Below are 18,547 nucleotides of genomic sequence, written 5' to 3'. Positions count from 1 at the left end.
TAGTGGACATTTGCCATTGTCCTCCAATGTAGCTTGGTCATTTTCCTACTGACCACTAATATAAGGGGTTCTTCTCCCAGTGATCCCAAATAGTAGAAGGCAATACATTGGCCACCAAAAAAAGGGGGTCTATTTTCACTGTCCTCCAATGAAACGGGGTCCTTTTCCACTGACCAGCCTTAGAAGAGGTTCCTACTTCCACCGTCCTCCAATATAGGTTGGTACTTTTTTTACTGACCAGCAAGACATTGTCATTTAATGAAGGTTGGCCATTTTCCTACTGACCACTAACATAAAAGGGTCTTCTCCCAGCGATCCCTGGGTGATACACTGGCCACCATCGTAATGAGGGTCTGTCTACAATGGCCACCAATAAAATGGGATCCTTCACTACTGACCAGCAATGGAAGAGGCTCCTACTTCAATTGTCCTCCAGCGTAGGTTGGTTCTTTTCTAACTGACCTCTAATATAAGTGGGGCTTTTCCTAGTGATCCCCAATGGAATACACTGACCACCAATGTAAAAAGGGACTATCTTCACTGTCCTCCAATGGAACAAGGTCCTCTTCTACTGACTAGCAACAGATAGGGTTCCTACTTCCATTGGTCTTTTTCCTACTGACCGCTAATATAGGGGGTCTAATAATCTCTAATAGTAGTGGACAATACATTGGCCACCAATGAAATAGGGTCCTTTTCTACTGACCTTAAATAGATAGATAGTAGGCTTCCTACTTCCATTGTCCTTTTTCTACTGACCACTATTATAAAAGGGTCTTCTCCCAGTGATGCTTAATAGTCAAGAGCGATACACTGGCCACCAATGTCAAGAGGGCCCATCTCCAATGACCACCAATAAATTGGGATCCTTTACTACTGACCAGCAATAGAAGATGCTCCTACTTTCATTGTCCTCCAACGTAGGTTGGTTCTTTTTCTACTAAACCCTAATAGAAAAGGAAAATGCGCTGGTCGCCAATGTTAAGTGGGTCTATCCCCACTGTCCACCAATGGAACAGGGTCCTTTCCTACGTACCAGTCGTTTTCCATTGTCCATCAATGTAGTTTGGTCCTTTTCCTACTGACCATTAATATAAAGGGGTCTTTCCCAAAATGATCCCTAAAAGTAGAGGGCAATACACTGGCCACCAATATAAAGCGGGTCTATCTTCACTGTCCACCAATGGAATAGGGATCCTTTTCTACTGACCAGACATAAACAGGCTTCCATTGTCCACCAATGTAATCCAGTCTTTCTTTCTACTGACTACTAATATAAATGGGTCTTTCTCCAGTGATCCCTAAAAGTAGAGGTCAATACACTGGCCTCCCAATATAAAGAGGGTCAATCTCCACTGTCCACCAATGGAACAGGATCCTTTTCCACTGACCAGTAATAGAAGAGGTTCCTACTTCCATTGTCCAGCAATGTAGTTTGGTCCTTTTCCTACTGACCACTATCATAAAGGGGTCTTTCCCCAGTGATCCCTAATAGTAAAGGGCAATTCACTGGCCACCAATGTAAAGGGGGTCGATCTTCACTGTTCAGCAATGAAATAGGGGTCCTTTTCTACTGACCAGCAATAAATAGGTTTCCATTGTCCACCAATGTAGTTTGGTCCCAAAATGATCCCTAAAAGTGGAGGGCAATACACTGGCGACCAATGAAAAGAGGGTCTATCTTCACTGTTCAGCAATGAAATAGGGGTCCTTTTCTACTGACCAGCAATAAATAGGTTTCCATTGTCCACCAAACTAAGTGACCACCAATAAATACAGTAGGCACGATGAGTTGTGGCTACATTTTTTTAGTAGGGGTTCGTCCTCCATGGTTAAACGGTTCTTTCACGGTCATCATAGACCATCGAACATACGTTCAGTAATTCTCTCTCTATGTTTGATGCTGTTCGATGGTGGGAGATAATCCCTCTGCTCTTACAAGGTGAAATTAAAATACACATGAGCGCCATGGAGGCCAATGAGAAGAAACATTAGGGGGAATTAAAGCCCTGGAGTCACAAGGAGCCCCCTTTATGTCTGATCTTCTTGAGAGGATTAACGGGGCCACTTTGGTTTAAGCATTACTGACTTTGTGACTATGCAATTGTGTCCGCGTCTCTTGACTCCTCTAATTGAGATAAAACTCGGACCATTTGAAGGGTATTCAGAGGGAGGAATGGGGGGGGTTTCAAAAATTGCGTACATACGTGGAAAATGTCCCTCGTACACGGCAGGTGCTGAGGCTTTAAGCTTATGCTAATAACATTGACCTTTTAATGTATGGGTTCAGCGGCAGACAAACCGTACAGCGCCGGGCCTCTAATCAGCTTGTACTTTCTGAATGTAAATACAATGAAGGGGAGAAGGCTCGCAGAAAGCCAAGATTTTAATCAGGCCTCAAAGCTTTTTTTTTTTTTTTTTGATCACAAGGAATAACAGGTCTGCATATTTATTCAGACAGGCTGTAATTACAGAGATTTGTCCTACCCTCTCCCCCACCCTTGGTACGCGTAATGAAGGATTTACCTGATGGTAACCTTTGGCTGTTGGATGTTTTTTGCTTGGGAACACATTGTTTTAAGCTGGACATGCGTGGTTATATCATGAATACAGGAGTTGGGCAGATCTGACCCAAAAAGGACCAACGCACTGCCTAGCTTGACTTTACCTGCCCAACTCCCAAGTTGACTGAGTCTGCATGGAAAATTTCAGAAATTAAAGGATACAGTGTCAGTCTTGTTTTTCTCCGAGGCTTTGAGAATATGTGTCATATGCCTTTGATCTTTGACTACTTTCTCATTGCAACCACAGCTTGAGGGAAAGACAAGACCTACAAGTTTTACAGAACTGCTGCATAGAAAAATCAGGTCTCCTGCTGGACAGGGCTGGGCTCTGCTTCCATTTCCCTGTCCATTGGCAGATCTCCCAGATACTGGGCCCGTCTGGGGTATGGAACTTCCATATGTTTTTCCTGTTGGTGATTCTCCCAGGAGTTGGCCCATCTAGGGTTTGGTGCTTCCATTTGCTTGCATGTTGGTGGTTCTCCCATGCGTTGGACCATCTGAGCTTTCACTTAGTAGTTCTCTTAGGAGCTGGGTCTATCTGATGTGTGGTGCTTCCACTTAGTGGTTCTCCCAATTGCTTGGTCTAACTGGGGTATGGTGTTTCTACCTGCTTGGCTGTTGGTGGTTCTACCATGAGCTGGACCATCTGACGTTTAGTGCTTCCACTTACCTAATAGTTGTCCCAGGAGCTGGGCCCACCTGTGGTATGGTGCTTCCACTTTCTTGACTGTGAGTGGTTTTCCCATGAGTTTGGCCATCTGGGTTTTGGTGCTTCCACTTGGTGGTTCTCTCATGAGCTGAGTCTATCTGGGGTATGGTGCTTCCACTTGTTTGGCTGTTGGTTGTTCTCTCAGGAGTTTGGTCCAACTGGCATATGGGTATTTCTACTTGCTTAACTGTTGGTGGTTGTCGCAGAAGCTGGGCCCACCCGGGGTATGGTGCTTCCACTTTCTTGACTGTTAGTGGTTTTTCCAGGAGTTGGGTCATCTGGGTTTTGTTGTTTCCACTTTGAAGTTCCCTCAGAAGCTGGGTCCATCTGGGGAACGGTGCTTCCACTTGATTGGCTGTTGGTGGTTCTCCCATGAGTTGGGTCTATCTGCGGTATGGTGCTTCCACTTTGTGGTTCTCCCATAAGTTGGGTCTATCTGCGGTATAATGCTTCCATCTGGTGGTTTTCCCAGGAGTTGGGTCATCTGTGTTTCGGTGCTTCAATTTAGTGATTCCCCCATGAATTGGGTCTATCTATCAATCTGTTGAGGTATGGTGCTTCTGTTTGCTTGGTTGTTGGTGGTTTTCCTAGGAGTTGGTGCATCTGGGTTTTGTTGTTTCCACTTGGCAGTTCTCTCAGAAGCTGGGTCCATCTGGGGAATGGTGCTTCCACTTGCTTGGCTCTTGGTTGATCTCCCATAAGTTGGGTCTATCTGTGGTATGGTGCTTCCACTTGGTGGTTCTCCCATGAATTGGGCCTATCTGGGGTATGGTGCTTCTGTTTGCTTGGCTGTTGGTGGTTTTCCCAGGAGTTGGGTCTATCTCGGGTTTGAGTTTAATATTCCTCACACCAAGCGGTGCTTACAATTGCACTGGAGTCTAGGATGAGTAAATGGTTGTCTCTATCGCTCCCTAAAAACAGAAAACAGACATGTGGGTGGTTTGCTGCTTCGACTGCGTTGCTCTGCACTGACTACATCCCACCTGAACAGACTCATTCTGACCAATCAGTAAATGATATTCAAACTATCCCAAAAAAAATAGTATAAATCTATCTAGTATAAAAAATAGTAGAAATCTAAAATCTGCTTTGCAAACATCCTTCCCATATATACCCAGGAGGTTTATCTTTCCTTTAAGCAGTCCTGGAGTTTAAGAACATTACAGAAAAAAAAAAGATTAATCTGATAAGACTTTTTTTCCTCCAAGTCAGCAGTTACACTGTAACTTTACTCTTTGACCTTGGACATAAAACGTTCTCCGCCGGCCTGGATTCTGCAGTGGCTGCAACTCGTATCATTACACCTTAATGTAAACAAGCTAAAAGTTCTCTTTAGAATTGATATTTGGAACCCAAAAGGACATTAAAGGCCAACTCCCTTCCTTTGATTAGTTGTGGATAAAGCTGGGAAGGGTTCAAACATTTGTTTTTAAAGGGCCAGCTCCCAGTATTTTACCCTTACCAAGGTAATTGCAGGTAAACGCTACTTTGTACCACCATGTGGGTTTCCTTCTACAATTTTGTTTAGAAGTCAGAATGAGTACAGAACCCCCCCTTCCAATTACTTTAGGGCCAATCGGATATAAGAACTGCAACACCATACCTTCCAATATTTTGGGATAGAGCAAGCAAGGACAGAGGGGCTTAGATCTGGAGAGCCAAATGGGGGACAAGTATGGTCAATGCTGACGTCGAGTCTTTACTTCCTTCTCCTTCTAGCAATTCTCAAAATGAAGCCTAGGGCCATATCAAAAATACGTCCAGGTTACGTATCCTTGTGAAAATGTTGAATGGGCCCTTTGTTATCATACTTAACATAAAATTTTACCCAAATTTTTTCTTTTTTGCTCCATGTTGCTGTAGGATTATTTAATACCCCCACTGCTCACCATTCCAAAAATGATGCGGCCAGGCGCATGACGTGATTTCCCACGTATATTTACTGATTTGAGTTCCTGCGGCACAGCGAGTCAATCAGATCCATACGGCGTAGTTATCAGCGAGCAAACCTCCCGCTAATTCTGTCAATGGGATAATCATATCGCATCTGAAGGGTTTGATCTATTTGTCCGTTTTATAAAGAACGCAAGGACGAGGGAGGGCTAAGAGAGAAAATGATGACGGTCACAGGAAACACTTGAATTGATTGCTTCTTTCCCTCGTTGTTCTCGTTGACCTGTTTCTGCACCACATGAAGCTGCATTCACCTCGCAGGCTCCTTCATTGTTATAAACACCCGATGGTCTCTTGGTACAAACATTAAACTGATCCGAGGCATGATATGGCCATGTAGAACCCCCCTCCGAATGGTGTCTCCAGTGATTGGTACTGATAATATTACATCATACAAAGATATTGTAGACTTCCATTCTTGTGACTACAGCTTGAGGTTGGTTGGAAGTCAAAGTTTGGCAATACTACAATTTGACATATTGGGAAGGGGGAATAACCATGGAGGTTTAGAAAATAAATTGGTAAGAAACTGGGGGCTCATCTGGGCTAAGGTTCCTCCACTTGTTTGGCTATTGGTCATTCTTCCAGGAGCTGAGCCCATCCCTACTATGGTGCTTCAACTTTCCTGATCATTGGTGGTTCCCCAGGAGCTGGGCCCACCCGTAGTATGGTGCTTCCACTTACGTTGTTATTGGTTGTTCTTCTGACTATTGGTGGCTGTCCAAGCTGCTGGACCCATCTGGGGTATGGTGCTTCCATGTGCTTTGTTGCTGGTAGGTGTCCCAGGAGCTGGGCCCATTCATAGTATGGTGCTTCCATTTCCAATACTATTAGTTGTTCTTCCGGGAGCTAGGCCTATGTGGGCCATCCTCCTTCCTGATTATTGGTGGTTGTCCCAGCTGCTGGGCCCATCTTGGGTATGGTGCTTCCATATGGTGCTTCCTACCTAGGGTTTGGTGCTTTCATTTGCTTGCCTGTTGGTAGTCTTACTGTGAGTGAGGCCATCTGGACTATGGGTGCTTCCACTTGCTTGACTATTGTTAGTTCTCCCAGCAGTTGGGTCCATTCCAGTTATGGTGCTTCCATATGATTTGCTGTTGGTTCTCCGAGAAGCTGGACCCATCTAGGATATGGTCCTGGCACTTCTCTGACGATGCTCTGGTTGTTGGTGGTCCTCCCAGGAGTTGGACCCATCTATGTATGGTGCTTCCACTTGCATTGCTATTAGTTGTTCTTTCAGGATCTGGACCTATGTGGGCCATAGGGCTTCCTCCTCCCTGACTATTGGTGGTTGTCCCAGCTGCTGGGTATGGTGCTTCCATATGCTTTGCTGTTGGTGGTTCAACCAGGAGTTGACCCATTTAGGGATGGTGCTTTCATTTACTTGCCTGGTGGTGGTTCTTCCATGAGTTGGGCCATATGTGCGTCCACTTGTTTGACTGTTGGTGGTGTTCCCATGAGTTGGCCCATCTGGTCTATGGGTGCTTCCAGTTGCCTTGACTATTGGTGGTTCTCCCAGGAGTTGGACCCATCCATAGTATGGTGCTTTCATTTGCATTGCTATAGTTTTGTTCTTCCAGGAGCTAGGCCTATGTGGGCCATGGTGCTTTCTCCTACCTGACTATTGGTGGTTGTCCCACCAATAGTATGGCATTTCCATATGCTTTGCTGTTGGTGGTTCCACTAGGAGTTGGCCCATTTTGGGGTGGTGCTGCTTTCATTTGCTTTCCTATTGGTGGTTCTTCCATGAGTTGGCCATCTGATATATAATTCTTCCACTTGCTTGACTGTTGGTGGTTATCCCATGAGTTGGCCCATCTGGCCTATGGTGCCTTTACTTGGTTGACTATTGGTGGTTCTCCCAAGTTCTCCCAGGTGGTTCTTCCACTTGTTGCTATTGGTTGTTCTACCAAGGAGTTCACCCATCTGGGGTACGGGTGCTTCCACTTCCCTGACTACTAGAGGTTCTTCCAGGATCTGAGCCCATCCTGGGCACAGTACTACCACCTGCTTGGGATTGGGTGGTTTTCCCAGGATCTGAGCCCACAGAGAACATTAAAATGTGTTCTGTAACCCCTTTGATCTATAATGATGGTTATAAACTCTATCAGTTTCTATACAGCAGAGCACACAGAGGGGGGATGGAGAAGCAAAACAAAGCTGCAGGTGCTGCTTCTCCTTCCACCAGTCTGAGCTATGCTGTACAGGGACTGCAGGAGGTGAATAATGGGTCAGATTTTTACACAGCTTGAATTTATGATCTCTATTATTATAGAGCTGAGTGACTTTGTATCTGTTCTGAGTTCTGCTTTCATTACGGATCTGTTAGTTGGCCAACGTGGGGTCCATAACGTTCTGATTTCCGAGCCGGGTTATGGTATTTGGTGAGGACCCCATAAGCAGCAGTGTGTGTGGAGAAGTTATAAGTTGGGTGTGGGGTGAATGTTATGGGTGGGGGGTGAATGTATTTTGGTATGGTGTCTTGCCTCTCCCGTGTTACACTACGCCGGCCAACAGCCAGCAGCTCCTGACAGCCAACACTCTGCTCCGCACTGTCAATGCTCTGTAATTCCTCACGTGATACCTGCGCTTCTCTCATTCCTCCAAGAGACGTCTTCCTATAGATAATATTTTCCTCCGCAGTCAGGATTGGCTGAAGTGAGAATTTATTTCCCCTGAAAGCCCCTGAACATTTTATTGCTGCCTGGGTTGGGGGATAAAGAAAGACGGATGTGGAAACATGCTGAGTTTTCTTCAAAAATCAAACTTTAGTGTCAGTAAAACACTTTTTTTGGTAAAAAAAAATACATTTTTTTTTATTTGGGTCATATGCCCATTGTTCCTCCCACACACCCCTCTTTCCCTAACTTCTGTGATCATAATATGTTCAGTGCCTTTGCAAAAATTGGCAAACAACTTTAAAAAGACTATAATTTAATATGAAATGACAGTTTTCTTCCCTTTTTACACTTGTGACATGTTCCCAAGGATCCCCTCGACATCTCCAGCTATTTTGATGACAATCTCATGTTCAGAGGCTTTGCAATTCACTTGTGTTAAATTTGCAAAATGGTGAAAATTGCTTAAAAATTTTACCAAATTTTTGCAAAATTACAAAAATTTCCTGATCATCCCCCATTAACAAGGAAGCAAAAGCCAAGTCCCACTTTCCATACACAAAACTGTTCGCCAGATCGGTAGTTAGAGGGGGGATTTAAAGTAAACCAATATGGAAGCTGCCATTGCTGACCACCTTCGGGAAATGTTGAGGGTCGGGCGGCCATCATTTTTAGAAGTGGCAATTTTTTGAAATTTGTATTTTTGTTATTCTTTTTATGTTTCCATCTTATATGACTGGTGAGATTTCAATTTTCTACCCATTTGGGGTAAGTGAGAGGACTGTATGGCACATGGTTGGTGTGTCATACAAACATAGCAAGAGATGACCCCGTCCTCCTCTGGCCACGCCCCATCTAACCCTCCAATGCCCGTACAGTCATGTGATCACAAGGTGCCATGTGTACGGTCCACGTCCCTGGAATTTCTCAGGTTTCCACAGCTGTGGAATAATTTTCTGTTTTGGGAATAACGGTTTCCAAATGTTATTGAACCCTCGAAAAAAATAAATGTTGCTCCTGACTTCGGCAAAAATTTCAGGTGGCGACATAGCATGGTCCCATGGGGCTGTGTTGTAGCCACCGTCTTGTGTATACTACGGACAGGGGCCACATCTGAACCTCTGGACTTTGTATCAATGAAATGCCCAAACAAGACCGAAGCCAGTGACCCTCTTCCTATTGGGTGCTAAACCCAATCACATGGTGGGCATTCTTATTGGATGTTCAGCGGTCCCTAGGGCCATGTATAGTCCCGGTGAAGGTGGTCATGTGACCAGACCAGAGATTGCCGATATTAGTATGCAAATCAATTGCAGTATTGGGCAAATGTAAGAGAAGAATGTGCCCCGGGCTCCCCCATAGCCAACAGGGACCCCACTATGAGCCCCATGTCATTTGATTTGGGGGGCCCCAAGTCTATTCGTTACCATTGTCTGTCCTGGACACCATTGGTCTTGGATGTGAATTGTGCAATGAGAATCGAATTTTTTTTTTTTTTATTGTTTTTGCGTTTTGGGTTCTAACTTTTATTTTCGTCTTTTCCCGACTTTTTATGCGCAGTTTCCCGCTCTGGCACGCGTCCAGGTATTTTCGTTTTTTTTAATGGTGTAATTACGGCTGCTTGAAAGTCAGTGTAACGGCTGAGCCGCCGCGCACCGCACGCCATTCGGGAATAAAAGGAAAAGGGCCGATTTCTTCCCCCGCCATGGATGGTCTGGTCCCTAGGACACTTCATCCCACCTCTTCATTATCCTTCCCGCTCGGCATGATGTAACCGAACCCCGGCTATTGCGTTACCGCTGCCCCTTTCCGAGAGCGGCTCCATAGGTGCACTAATTGCTAATTGGCGAGCGTTTGCTCTCTGCGGGATTCCCCTCCACTCCATGTTTTCTATTCACCAAAATGAAAAAATGCTCATTAAGGTTAAACAGTTCTTTCAGGCCGGCTCCTCGCCGCCGCCATCGGTAATTATTGGTTTATACGCACGGATGGAGGATATAAGGGAAGGAGCGATAGAGAGTGGCGTAAAGAGGACCTGTCACCATCCCTATTACACAGATAAATGAATTTCAGGGGAGAACATCTGAACAGAGCGTTATATTTCTGTATTTCATGTCTGTGACACACTTCCTGTTCTCAGGTGACAACGCTCATTGTGCTATGACTATGGAGTAGAAGCGTTGTCACCCTAGGTTGCTCACACTTTAAATGGACTAATGGAACTTTATTATTTGCACAAAGTTTTTTCCTTGCAATAGATTTCTAAATACAACCGTTTATGTTACTTTGTCATCATTGGGTCTCTGCACTTCTCTATGCAATGAAAGCAGCTCGTGGATGGTGGGTGGGGCTTGTGACTGGGGGTGTGGTTCGTGTGTGGTGTGGGTGTGGCTTGCTGAAAACATCACAGCACTCCTCTCAAGAGCCTGGTGCAAGCAGTGGGCTGGCCCTTGGGAGGAGTTATGTAAATTTGAAAATGCTTGATAGGTTAGTGGGCGTTGCCAGGCAGACTATGTTTGCATGCAGACCGCCCACATGCTGAGCCTTAAAGATTGATAGAACTGAAAACCAATGAATAAAAGGGGCGGGGCAGTCAAGCTGGGTGGGAGGAGCTAGAGCTTGCTGGACTTCCTCCAGCCAGGAAATGAGGCGGGCTCCATTTGACTTGCTGCAGCTTCTATTGCACATTGCAAGAAGTGGAGAGGGGAGGGCAGATTTAGGGAAGTGGAGGCTGGCGGATAGATTTATTGAATGGGTATTGTCACCCTGTGACTGGAAGTGTGTTACTGGCAGGATCACCATTTCTAAAAATCTAAGGGCCGGTATCCTTGAGCGAGTGATATACCCCAGACATACAAATGATTCTTTTTTATTATTCCCAGGATTGTGTCTATAAAGCAAGGTGTCACTGCAGGCCTCCTCCATAATGTAAAGCTGCTGCCCCTCCCCCGGCGGTGACACACCGCCATTGTCCTGGTTTGAACTGTCAGCGTGCCACGGCCTGCGGCTATTTCATATCGTATCCATAGAGAGAAGCCGAGATGATTGCCTTGTCTTTCATTGTGCTTTCAATGAGCTTGCAGGAAGCTCAGCCGGCCTACACAGCAAGAATTTCAAATGAACTCCATTAAATATTGATTATAGCAGACTGCAGGTTGGGAGCTGCGCATTATCTGCGCTGGAATCCGGCAAATCAGTCTGGAATTCCATGCAAGGAATACCTAACTGGGGTTTCTGTTATTCTGGCCACTTACTTGGTCACTCCCCCTAAAGTGACAGGGCCTCTTTAATGTGTGTGACTCCCATCATGCTCTGCTCACACCTGGAGGCATCTAATCTGCTGCTTCTACGTTCCATGTTCAGTCATTGGCTGGGGGGCCTGTAAGTGAAAGTGAAACTGAAGAAGGCCAATTTGCCTTACAGCTTGGCCCGACCAGTGTAAATCTCAGAACTGGTTGGGTGGAAGGATTAATCTGAAAAAAAAAAAAGATGCATTGTAACTTTTTTTTAAATCTGTGGCCCTTAAAATAGCCCTGCAGGATATCCTGATCATGTGACGCGTCTTCACTTTCCTCGCCTGCCAGACCACATTTTTTTTTTCTGGCCCCGGCTGCGTTTTCCGAATCACCGGCACGCCGCGCTGTCACAACACGGCCCCGCCTGGATGCAGCCATTTGGCAGCGCCGCTCTCCGGGTTATGTAATGCCTTGGCACGGCTCGGCCTCCGATCTGACGGCATCCTCGCAATCTGCTTCAAGTGGTTTCACCATTCCACAGGATAGGAAACAAAAAGAGCGCTCCTCAGCCAGACGAATAACGATTATCGAACTCTCATTACGCTGCGTAAACAGCGCCGCCCTCGCAGGAACAGCTGCAGATTAGCCGCCCCGTGGCGTCGCATTCCCGGCGTGTTAACCCTTTGCGCTGTGCAGCTGGGGGACAACCAATTTTTTTATTAATGTATAAAAATGTAATCGCCCTAATAAACGTTTCCTAACTTTATCGCTATTACAAAACAATCTTCCCGTTTTCGGCCCGCAGCAGCGTCTGATCAGCTGCCAAAAAATATCGCATTTCTTCCTCTCCACCTTCGCTGGGGGAAATGAATTATTTGGCTTCTTAAAGGGACCCTGATGTCAGGCCGTTTATCCAGAGGCCCAGAATGATACCGGGTGTCACCGTCATCAACGGCCCCTTTGCTCCTCCCCCAGCTGCTTAATAAAAGGGTATGTTGGGAGGGGCAAAGCAGCTGGGACAGCACAGACACCTAATAGATATTCCCAGAAAAGCAAAGAGCTATGATGTGCAGGGAGGGAGGGGGCTCAAAAATGTTTTTCTTTTAGAAACTTCAGGGGCACCTTGCACTTTTATAATATATAATATAAATTAAGGAAAGAAAAAGAACCTGTTCTGTAATCACTCACATCCCTCAAGGTGCTTGGTAACACATGTGAATGCAAGACTTCTGATTGGCTCCTAGTGCAGCCTACTAATTGGCTCTAGTTCTTCCCCTCTACAACTGATTGGCTCCCAGTAATGCCCCTCTCCCACTGGTTCCTAGTGCTTCCTCGCTACCACTGATTGGTTCCTGGTACTGCCCCTCTCTCACTGATTGGATCAGTTCTGACCCTCCCGTTGATTGGGCTACCAGTGTTGTCCCTCTGCCACTGATTGGGCTCCTGGTGCTTCCTCGCTACCACTGATTGGCTCCCAGTGCTGCCCCTCTACAACTGGTTCCTAGTGCTTCCTCGCTACCACTGATTGGTTCCTGGTACTGCCCCTCTCTCACTGATTGGATCAGTTCTGACCCTCCCGTTGATTGGGCTACCAGTGTTGTCCCTCTGCCACTGATTGGGCTCCTGGTGCTTCCTCGCTACCACTGATTGGCTCCCAGTGCTGCCCCTCTACAACTGATTGGCTCAGTTCTGATTGGCTCCCAGTGTTGCCGCTCTCCCACTGATTGGCCCCTGGTACTGCCCCTCTACTACAAATTGGTGTCTAGTGCTTCCCCTCTCTCACTGATTGGCTCCCAGTGTTGCCCCTTTCCCACTGTTTGGCTCTCAGTGTTGCCCCTCTCCCACTGATTGGCTCTCAGTGTTGCCCCGCTCCTACTGATTGGCTCCGAGTGTTCCCACCTCTCCCACTGATTGGCTCCCAGTGTTCCCCCTCTCCCAGTGATTGGCTCCCAGTGTTGGCCCTCTCTCACTGATTGGCTCCCAGTGTTGCCCCTTTCCCACTGATTGGCTCTCAGAGTTGCCCCTCTCTCACTGATTGGCTGCCAGTGATGGCCCTCTCCCACTGATTGGCTCTCAGAGTTGCCCCTCTCCCACTGATTGGCTCTCAGAGTTGCCCCTCCCATTCCCATGCTCAGAATTTTCCCTTGTTACATTTGTTACTAATTCCATACCGCCCCCTATTATTTTATATTTGTCGGTGATTTCTCGCTGTACTGATTCCCAACTTTCCTTTTGTTTTGCAGACAAAGCTGCCGGCATCGATGACGACGTCCAGAAATCGGACATCTCGTCCAGCAGCGGCGGAATGATCGAGAAGGAATCTCTGGGGCCACTCCTCTTAGAGGTATGTGAATATTGGGGTGAGGATGTGGGGGGAGGGGCCTTCATCTAAAGAAATGCTGATTGGCTGGCTGACGCTCCTCTGACTTCTGTGGGCTGAAGAAAACTAATGCAGACGCCCCGCTATAGGCCGCAACGCCGCATCCACGCCGCATTATAAAGCGATGACGCGGGAGGAGAATACTCGCCATGAAAATGTCCATAGACAATGCTTGGTACCAAATAATCCGAATATCGATACAAAGTAACAAACGTTCCACGCAATATCAGTGACGACCTGGCATTGACTTTGTACAGCGCTGCGTAGTATGTCGGCGCTATATAAATATTGTGTAATAATAATTGCAGCCTATTGGGAAATACAGCCAATCATCATTCTTTATCCAGCTCAGTCCTGCTGGGATTGCTGCCATGTGTGATCAGATGAAAATGCAGATTCACTTTAGGCACATCACATTCACCTATAACGGCGATTCTCTCCCAGGTAATAGACGGAGGCATGCGGATCAGGAAATATTGCGCCTTATGGTCCTGGCAGGGGAGGGGTTAACCCCGACATGTTAGAAAGCCACGTCAGGAGGTCATGGAGCAGGTGCAGGGTGCCCGTCCTTGGTGCGTGTGACCTGTACACAGGTGTTTGCCGTTATCGGTGACAACTCATTAGCCAGGTGTCCCCGACATCGGAATATTTCACAGGGACGCTTCTTATTTTGAGTTTGTGTAGATGGGATTGTGAACAGGTGGGGACGCAGAATGCAACGCAAGCTTCCAAATGCTGCGAGACCGGAGGAGGGGAACCTCGAATGGACCTCCAATACCAGCATAATGGCAAGCCCTGATTGGCTAATGAGAATTGGGGCACCAAGTGGCACCGCTGGGCGCTTCTTGTTGCTGTGAAAGCGTTCTGTGTCCTTAGCATCCATTTTTTTTTCCTTGCAGTGTAATTTATCCCTTTGGTATTGGAGGTTGGTGAGAATGGAGTTAAGCAGAACCATTTCTGGCCAATATGGCGCCCCACACAAGGCCGGGCAGAATGGAGGATGGGTTGTCAGGATGGAGAAAGCCAACCAGAACCCCGATGGGAGAGTTCCCATTCCAGAGCCAATGCAGCTGAAGATATTTCTGGCTCCCCGCAGCGTCCCTTCCTGCGCTCCTTTACCACACAATGAGCCGATGTCACTGAAACAAAGCGGGAAGGCTGCGGAGATCCCGATGGTGCGCACTTGATTCCTGCCACCCGCATGTCCTCATAGAAGAAGGAATCCAAAACTTATAATTCCCCTTATCCCCATGTCATATAAATACCCAACGCTTCCATCTCATGGTTCCCCCTGCAACTCTAGTTGGTTCCTCCCTCACATCACTGCAGACATATTGGATATAAAGATAGTGGGAGGAACCATTGAGAATTGCGGGGGAACCCGTGACATGAACGGTAGAACTTGGAAAAAGTTCTATTGAAGTGATTATTATTAAACAGGATTTATATAGTGCCAACATATTACGTAGCGCTGTACAATAAATAGGGGTGCAAATGACAGACAGATACAGACAGTGACACAGGAGGAGGGGAGGACCCTGACCCAAAGAGCTTACAATCTATTTAGGAGAGTTACATTTCCCCCCTGTATGGTCCTTGCAGAGACCTTTCTACATTTAAAAGAACACTTACCTTCTAATCTATCTAATAAAATTTATATAAAGCCAAATCTCATGGAATCCCATGTTGGGGAGATTTTCTTCTTCCGGTGATCATCGTCTTCTTAGAGTAAAGGGAAACACAATTCTGCAATGGGGTTCAAATTGTTTTGGGGAGATTTTTTCTCATTTCCTGTTGTGTCTTTAGTACAGGAAGTGAAGTGAAATCTCCTAAAAATCCCTGTTTAGCTTCCCTTCCAAGTACTGGAACTATGACTCCCATCATAGTTCCTATCCGATGAGTCTTTGTCTTGTCCCGGGGCCTCTTGAATTTTATTAGCGATGATGATCATATTAATTGTCGTTTCCCCAGCCAGCCATAAACTTTTACTGCCTGCCAGCCATTTAATAACACACCTTTCTGTTGACTGCTGGCAATTAGATGTGAGGAGCAGCAACGTCATTATTTGAGCGGCTGGAAGGATTTCCATGTGTGACTGCGAGCTGGAAACCACAAGCAATGTCTGATGGAGCCATGCATGTAATTCCTGCGCTGCCGCAATCTCTTACTGTAAAACATCATGTGGTAGTGGGGAAGCACTGGGAGCCAATCAGTGGGAGAGGGGGCTGCACTGGGTGTCAATCAGTGGGAGAGGGGCAGCACTGGGTGTCAATCAGTGGGAGAGGGGCAGCACTGGGAGCCAATCAGTGAGAGAGGGGCAGCACTAGGAGCCAATCAGTGGGAGAGGGGCAACACTGGGAGCCAATGAGTGGGAGAGAGGCAGCACTGGGAGCCAATGAGTGGGAGGGGGGCAACACTGCAAGCCAATCAGTGGGAGAGGGGCAACACTGGGAGCCAATCAATCAGTGAGAGAGGGGTCACACTGGGAGCCAATCAGTGGGAGAGGGGTCACACTGGGAGCCAATCAGTGGGAGAGGGGCAGTGCCAGTAGCCAATTAGTGGGAAAGGGGCAGCTCTAGAAGCCAATCAGTGGGAGAGGGGCAGTGCTAGGAGCCAATTTTTGGGAGAGGAACAGCTCTAGGAGCACTAGAACAGAAAAGGGTCTTCACCAAACTGTGACCACAAGCCTGGAAGAGCGCAATTGTCTAAAATGTTTTTGTATGATAGAAAATTACCAGGATTTAATTACCAGGATAACACTGACTTAATAAAGCCCTCCAAGTTCTGGACCATTTTTGGCCATATAATCCATTTTGCCACTGGATTCTTACAATGGAACAAATGGAATAAGTTTTGTGTTACCCATACTTGTCAAGATTAGTTGCCCTTTCAAAATAGAACCTTTGTCTATTGGGGACACATTACAGGTTCTCTTGATCATCTTATAGAAGCATTGCCTGATTCTGATACCTGGTCCTGATACCTGGTCCTGATTCCTGGTCCTGGTCCTGATACCTGGTCCTAATTCCATTCCTAGTCCTGGTCCTGGTTCTGATTCCTGGTTCTGATTCCTGGTCCTGGTTCTGATTCCTGGTTCTGATTCCTGGTTCTGGTTCTGATTCTTGGTCCTGTTTCTGATTCCTGGTCCTGTTTCTGATTCCTGGTCCTGTTTCTGATTCCTGGTCCTGTTTCTGATTCCTGGTCCTGTTTCTGATTCCTGGTTCTGGTTCTGATTCCTAGTTCTTATTCCTGGTCCTGGTTCTGATTCCTGGTCCTGGTTCTGATTCTTGGCTCTGGTTCTGATTCCTGGTCTTTGTTCTGATTCCTGGTCTTTGTTCTGATTCCTGGTCTTTGTTCTGATTCCTGGTCCTGTTTCTGATTCCTGGTTGTGATTCCTGGTCTTGGTTGTGATTCCTGGTCCTGGTTCTGATTCCTGGTCCCGGTTCTGGTTCCTGGTTCTGATTCTTGGTTCTGGTTCTGATTCTTGGCTTTGGTTCTGATTCCTGGTCCTGATACCTGGTCCTGATTCCTGGTCTTTGTTCTAAATCCTGGTTGTGATTCCTGGTCCTGGTTGTGATTCCTGGTCCTGGTTGTGATTCCTGGTCCTGGTTGTGATTCCTGGTCCTGGTTGTGATTCCTGGTCCTGGTTCTGATTCTTGGCTCTGGTTCTGATTCTTGGTTCTGGTCCTAATACCTGGTCCTGATACCTGGTCCTGTTTCTGATTCCTGGTTGTGATTCCTGGTCCTGGTTTTGATTCCTGGTCCTGATTCCTGGTCCTGATTCCTGGTCCTGATTCCTGGTCCTGATTCCTGGTCCTGATTCCTGGTCCTGATTCCTGGTCCTGATTCCTGGTTCTGATTCCTGGTCCCAGTTCTGATTCCAGGTCCCGGTTCTGATTCCTGGTTCTGTTCTCCCATTCTAGCCCCTGGCAGGGCAGTGATTCCTGGTTCTGATTCCTGGTCCCAGTTCTGATTCCAGGTCCCGGTTCTGATTCCTGGTTCTGTTCTCCCATTCTAGCCCCTGGCAGGGCACATATATCAAGCTTTCTCCATCACCCCACACGTACGTTGATTCCTTACAAACACGCCACGTCGTCTGTTCTCCTCCATGCGGACTCTTTGATCTCTGCGGGAGCCATTGTGAGCAGACCTGTGTTATACCAGCAGGGAAGGGGAATGTACATTCCTATGCATTAAACGCAGGAACCCGATATTTGTCCACCCACACTGCGCTTTATACTAAGGGCCCACTATGCAATTTGAAGCTGACGGGGCCCCTGACATGTGACATAAAGCAAGGCTATTACCATGGGGGGGCTTAAAGGTATCTGAACATTGTCCTCACTACAAGCTTCACACAGCCCAAATCTAATGTTATTATTATCAAATAGGATTTATATAGCGCCAACATATTATGCAGCGCTGTACATTAAATAGGGGTTACAAATGGCAGACAGAGACAGACAGTGATACAGGAGGAGGAGAGGACAGAAGAGCTTACAATCTAGGAGGTGGGGGAAGTATCACATAATACCGTAGGAGGGGGATATGGAATGGTGGGGGGGTAGTGAGGGGTTAGGAGACAGAAGAAGACGGGTAGGTGAGGGGGAAGCGTTGGGTTTTGAGGGCTCTTTTAAATGAGCAGAAAGTAGGAGCAAGCCGAATAGGACGAGGAGACCATTCCAGAGAGTGGGGGCAGCTCTAGAAAAGTCTTGGAGCCGTGTGTGTGAGGAGGTTATGAGTGAGGAAGTCATTAGGTCATTGGAGGAGCGAAGAGAGAGGCTAGGGGGGTATTTTTTTTATCATGGCAGAAAGGTAAGTGGGACAAGACCTGTGGAGGGATTTGGATATCAGGTAGGTAGGTGGGGGAGGAGCTGTGGAGGGATTTGAAGAAAAAGCACAGGAGATGAGTTTGATTTTCAGGTGAAATAAAAGCCAATAGAAAACTACAAAGAGAGGCAGCAGAAGAGGAGTGGTGGGAAGGCTGTGTATGGGGTAGGTAAGTGGGTAGGTAGGTGGAAAGGCTGTGTATAGGGTAGGTGGGAAGGCTGTGTATAGGGTAGGTAGGCGGGAAGGCTGTGTGTGGG

General features: G+C 46.9%; 1 protein-coding gene across 8 annotated transcripts in view; it reads left to right on the top strand.

The window, feature by feature from the left end:
* NCOA1 (nuclear receptor coactivator 1) overlaps window positions 1–18,547 on the top strand; it is a 121,797-nt gene that overhangs the window by 48,529 nt on the left and 54,721 nt on the right. For all 8 annotated transcript variants that reach the window (XR_011920190.1, XM_072407218.1, XM_072407215.1 and 5 more), the window contains exon 4: window positions 13,324–13,424. Coding sequence is in view for 7 of the 8 variants with exons in the window: in XM_072407218.1 (XP_072263319.1) it covers window positions 13,324–13,424 (101 nt within the window). In the remaining variant the exon portion in view is untranslated. The remainder of the gene's footprint in view (window positions 1–13,323; window positions 13,425–18,547) is intronic.

This window comes from Pyxicephalus adspersus, chromosome 4 (genome assembly GCF_032062135.1).
Source record: "Pyxicephalus adspersus chromosome 4, UCB_Pads_2.0, whole genome shotgun sequence".
Lineage (NCBI taxonomy): Eukaryota > Metazoa > Chordata > Amphibia > Anura > Pyxicephalidae > Pyxicephalus > Pyxicephalus adspersus.
This window is presented reverse-complemented; position numbering and strand designations above follow the sequence as displayed.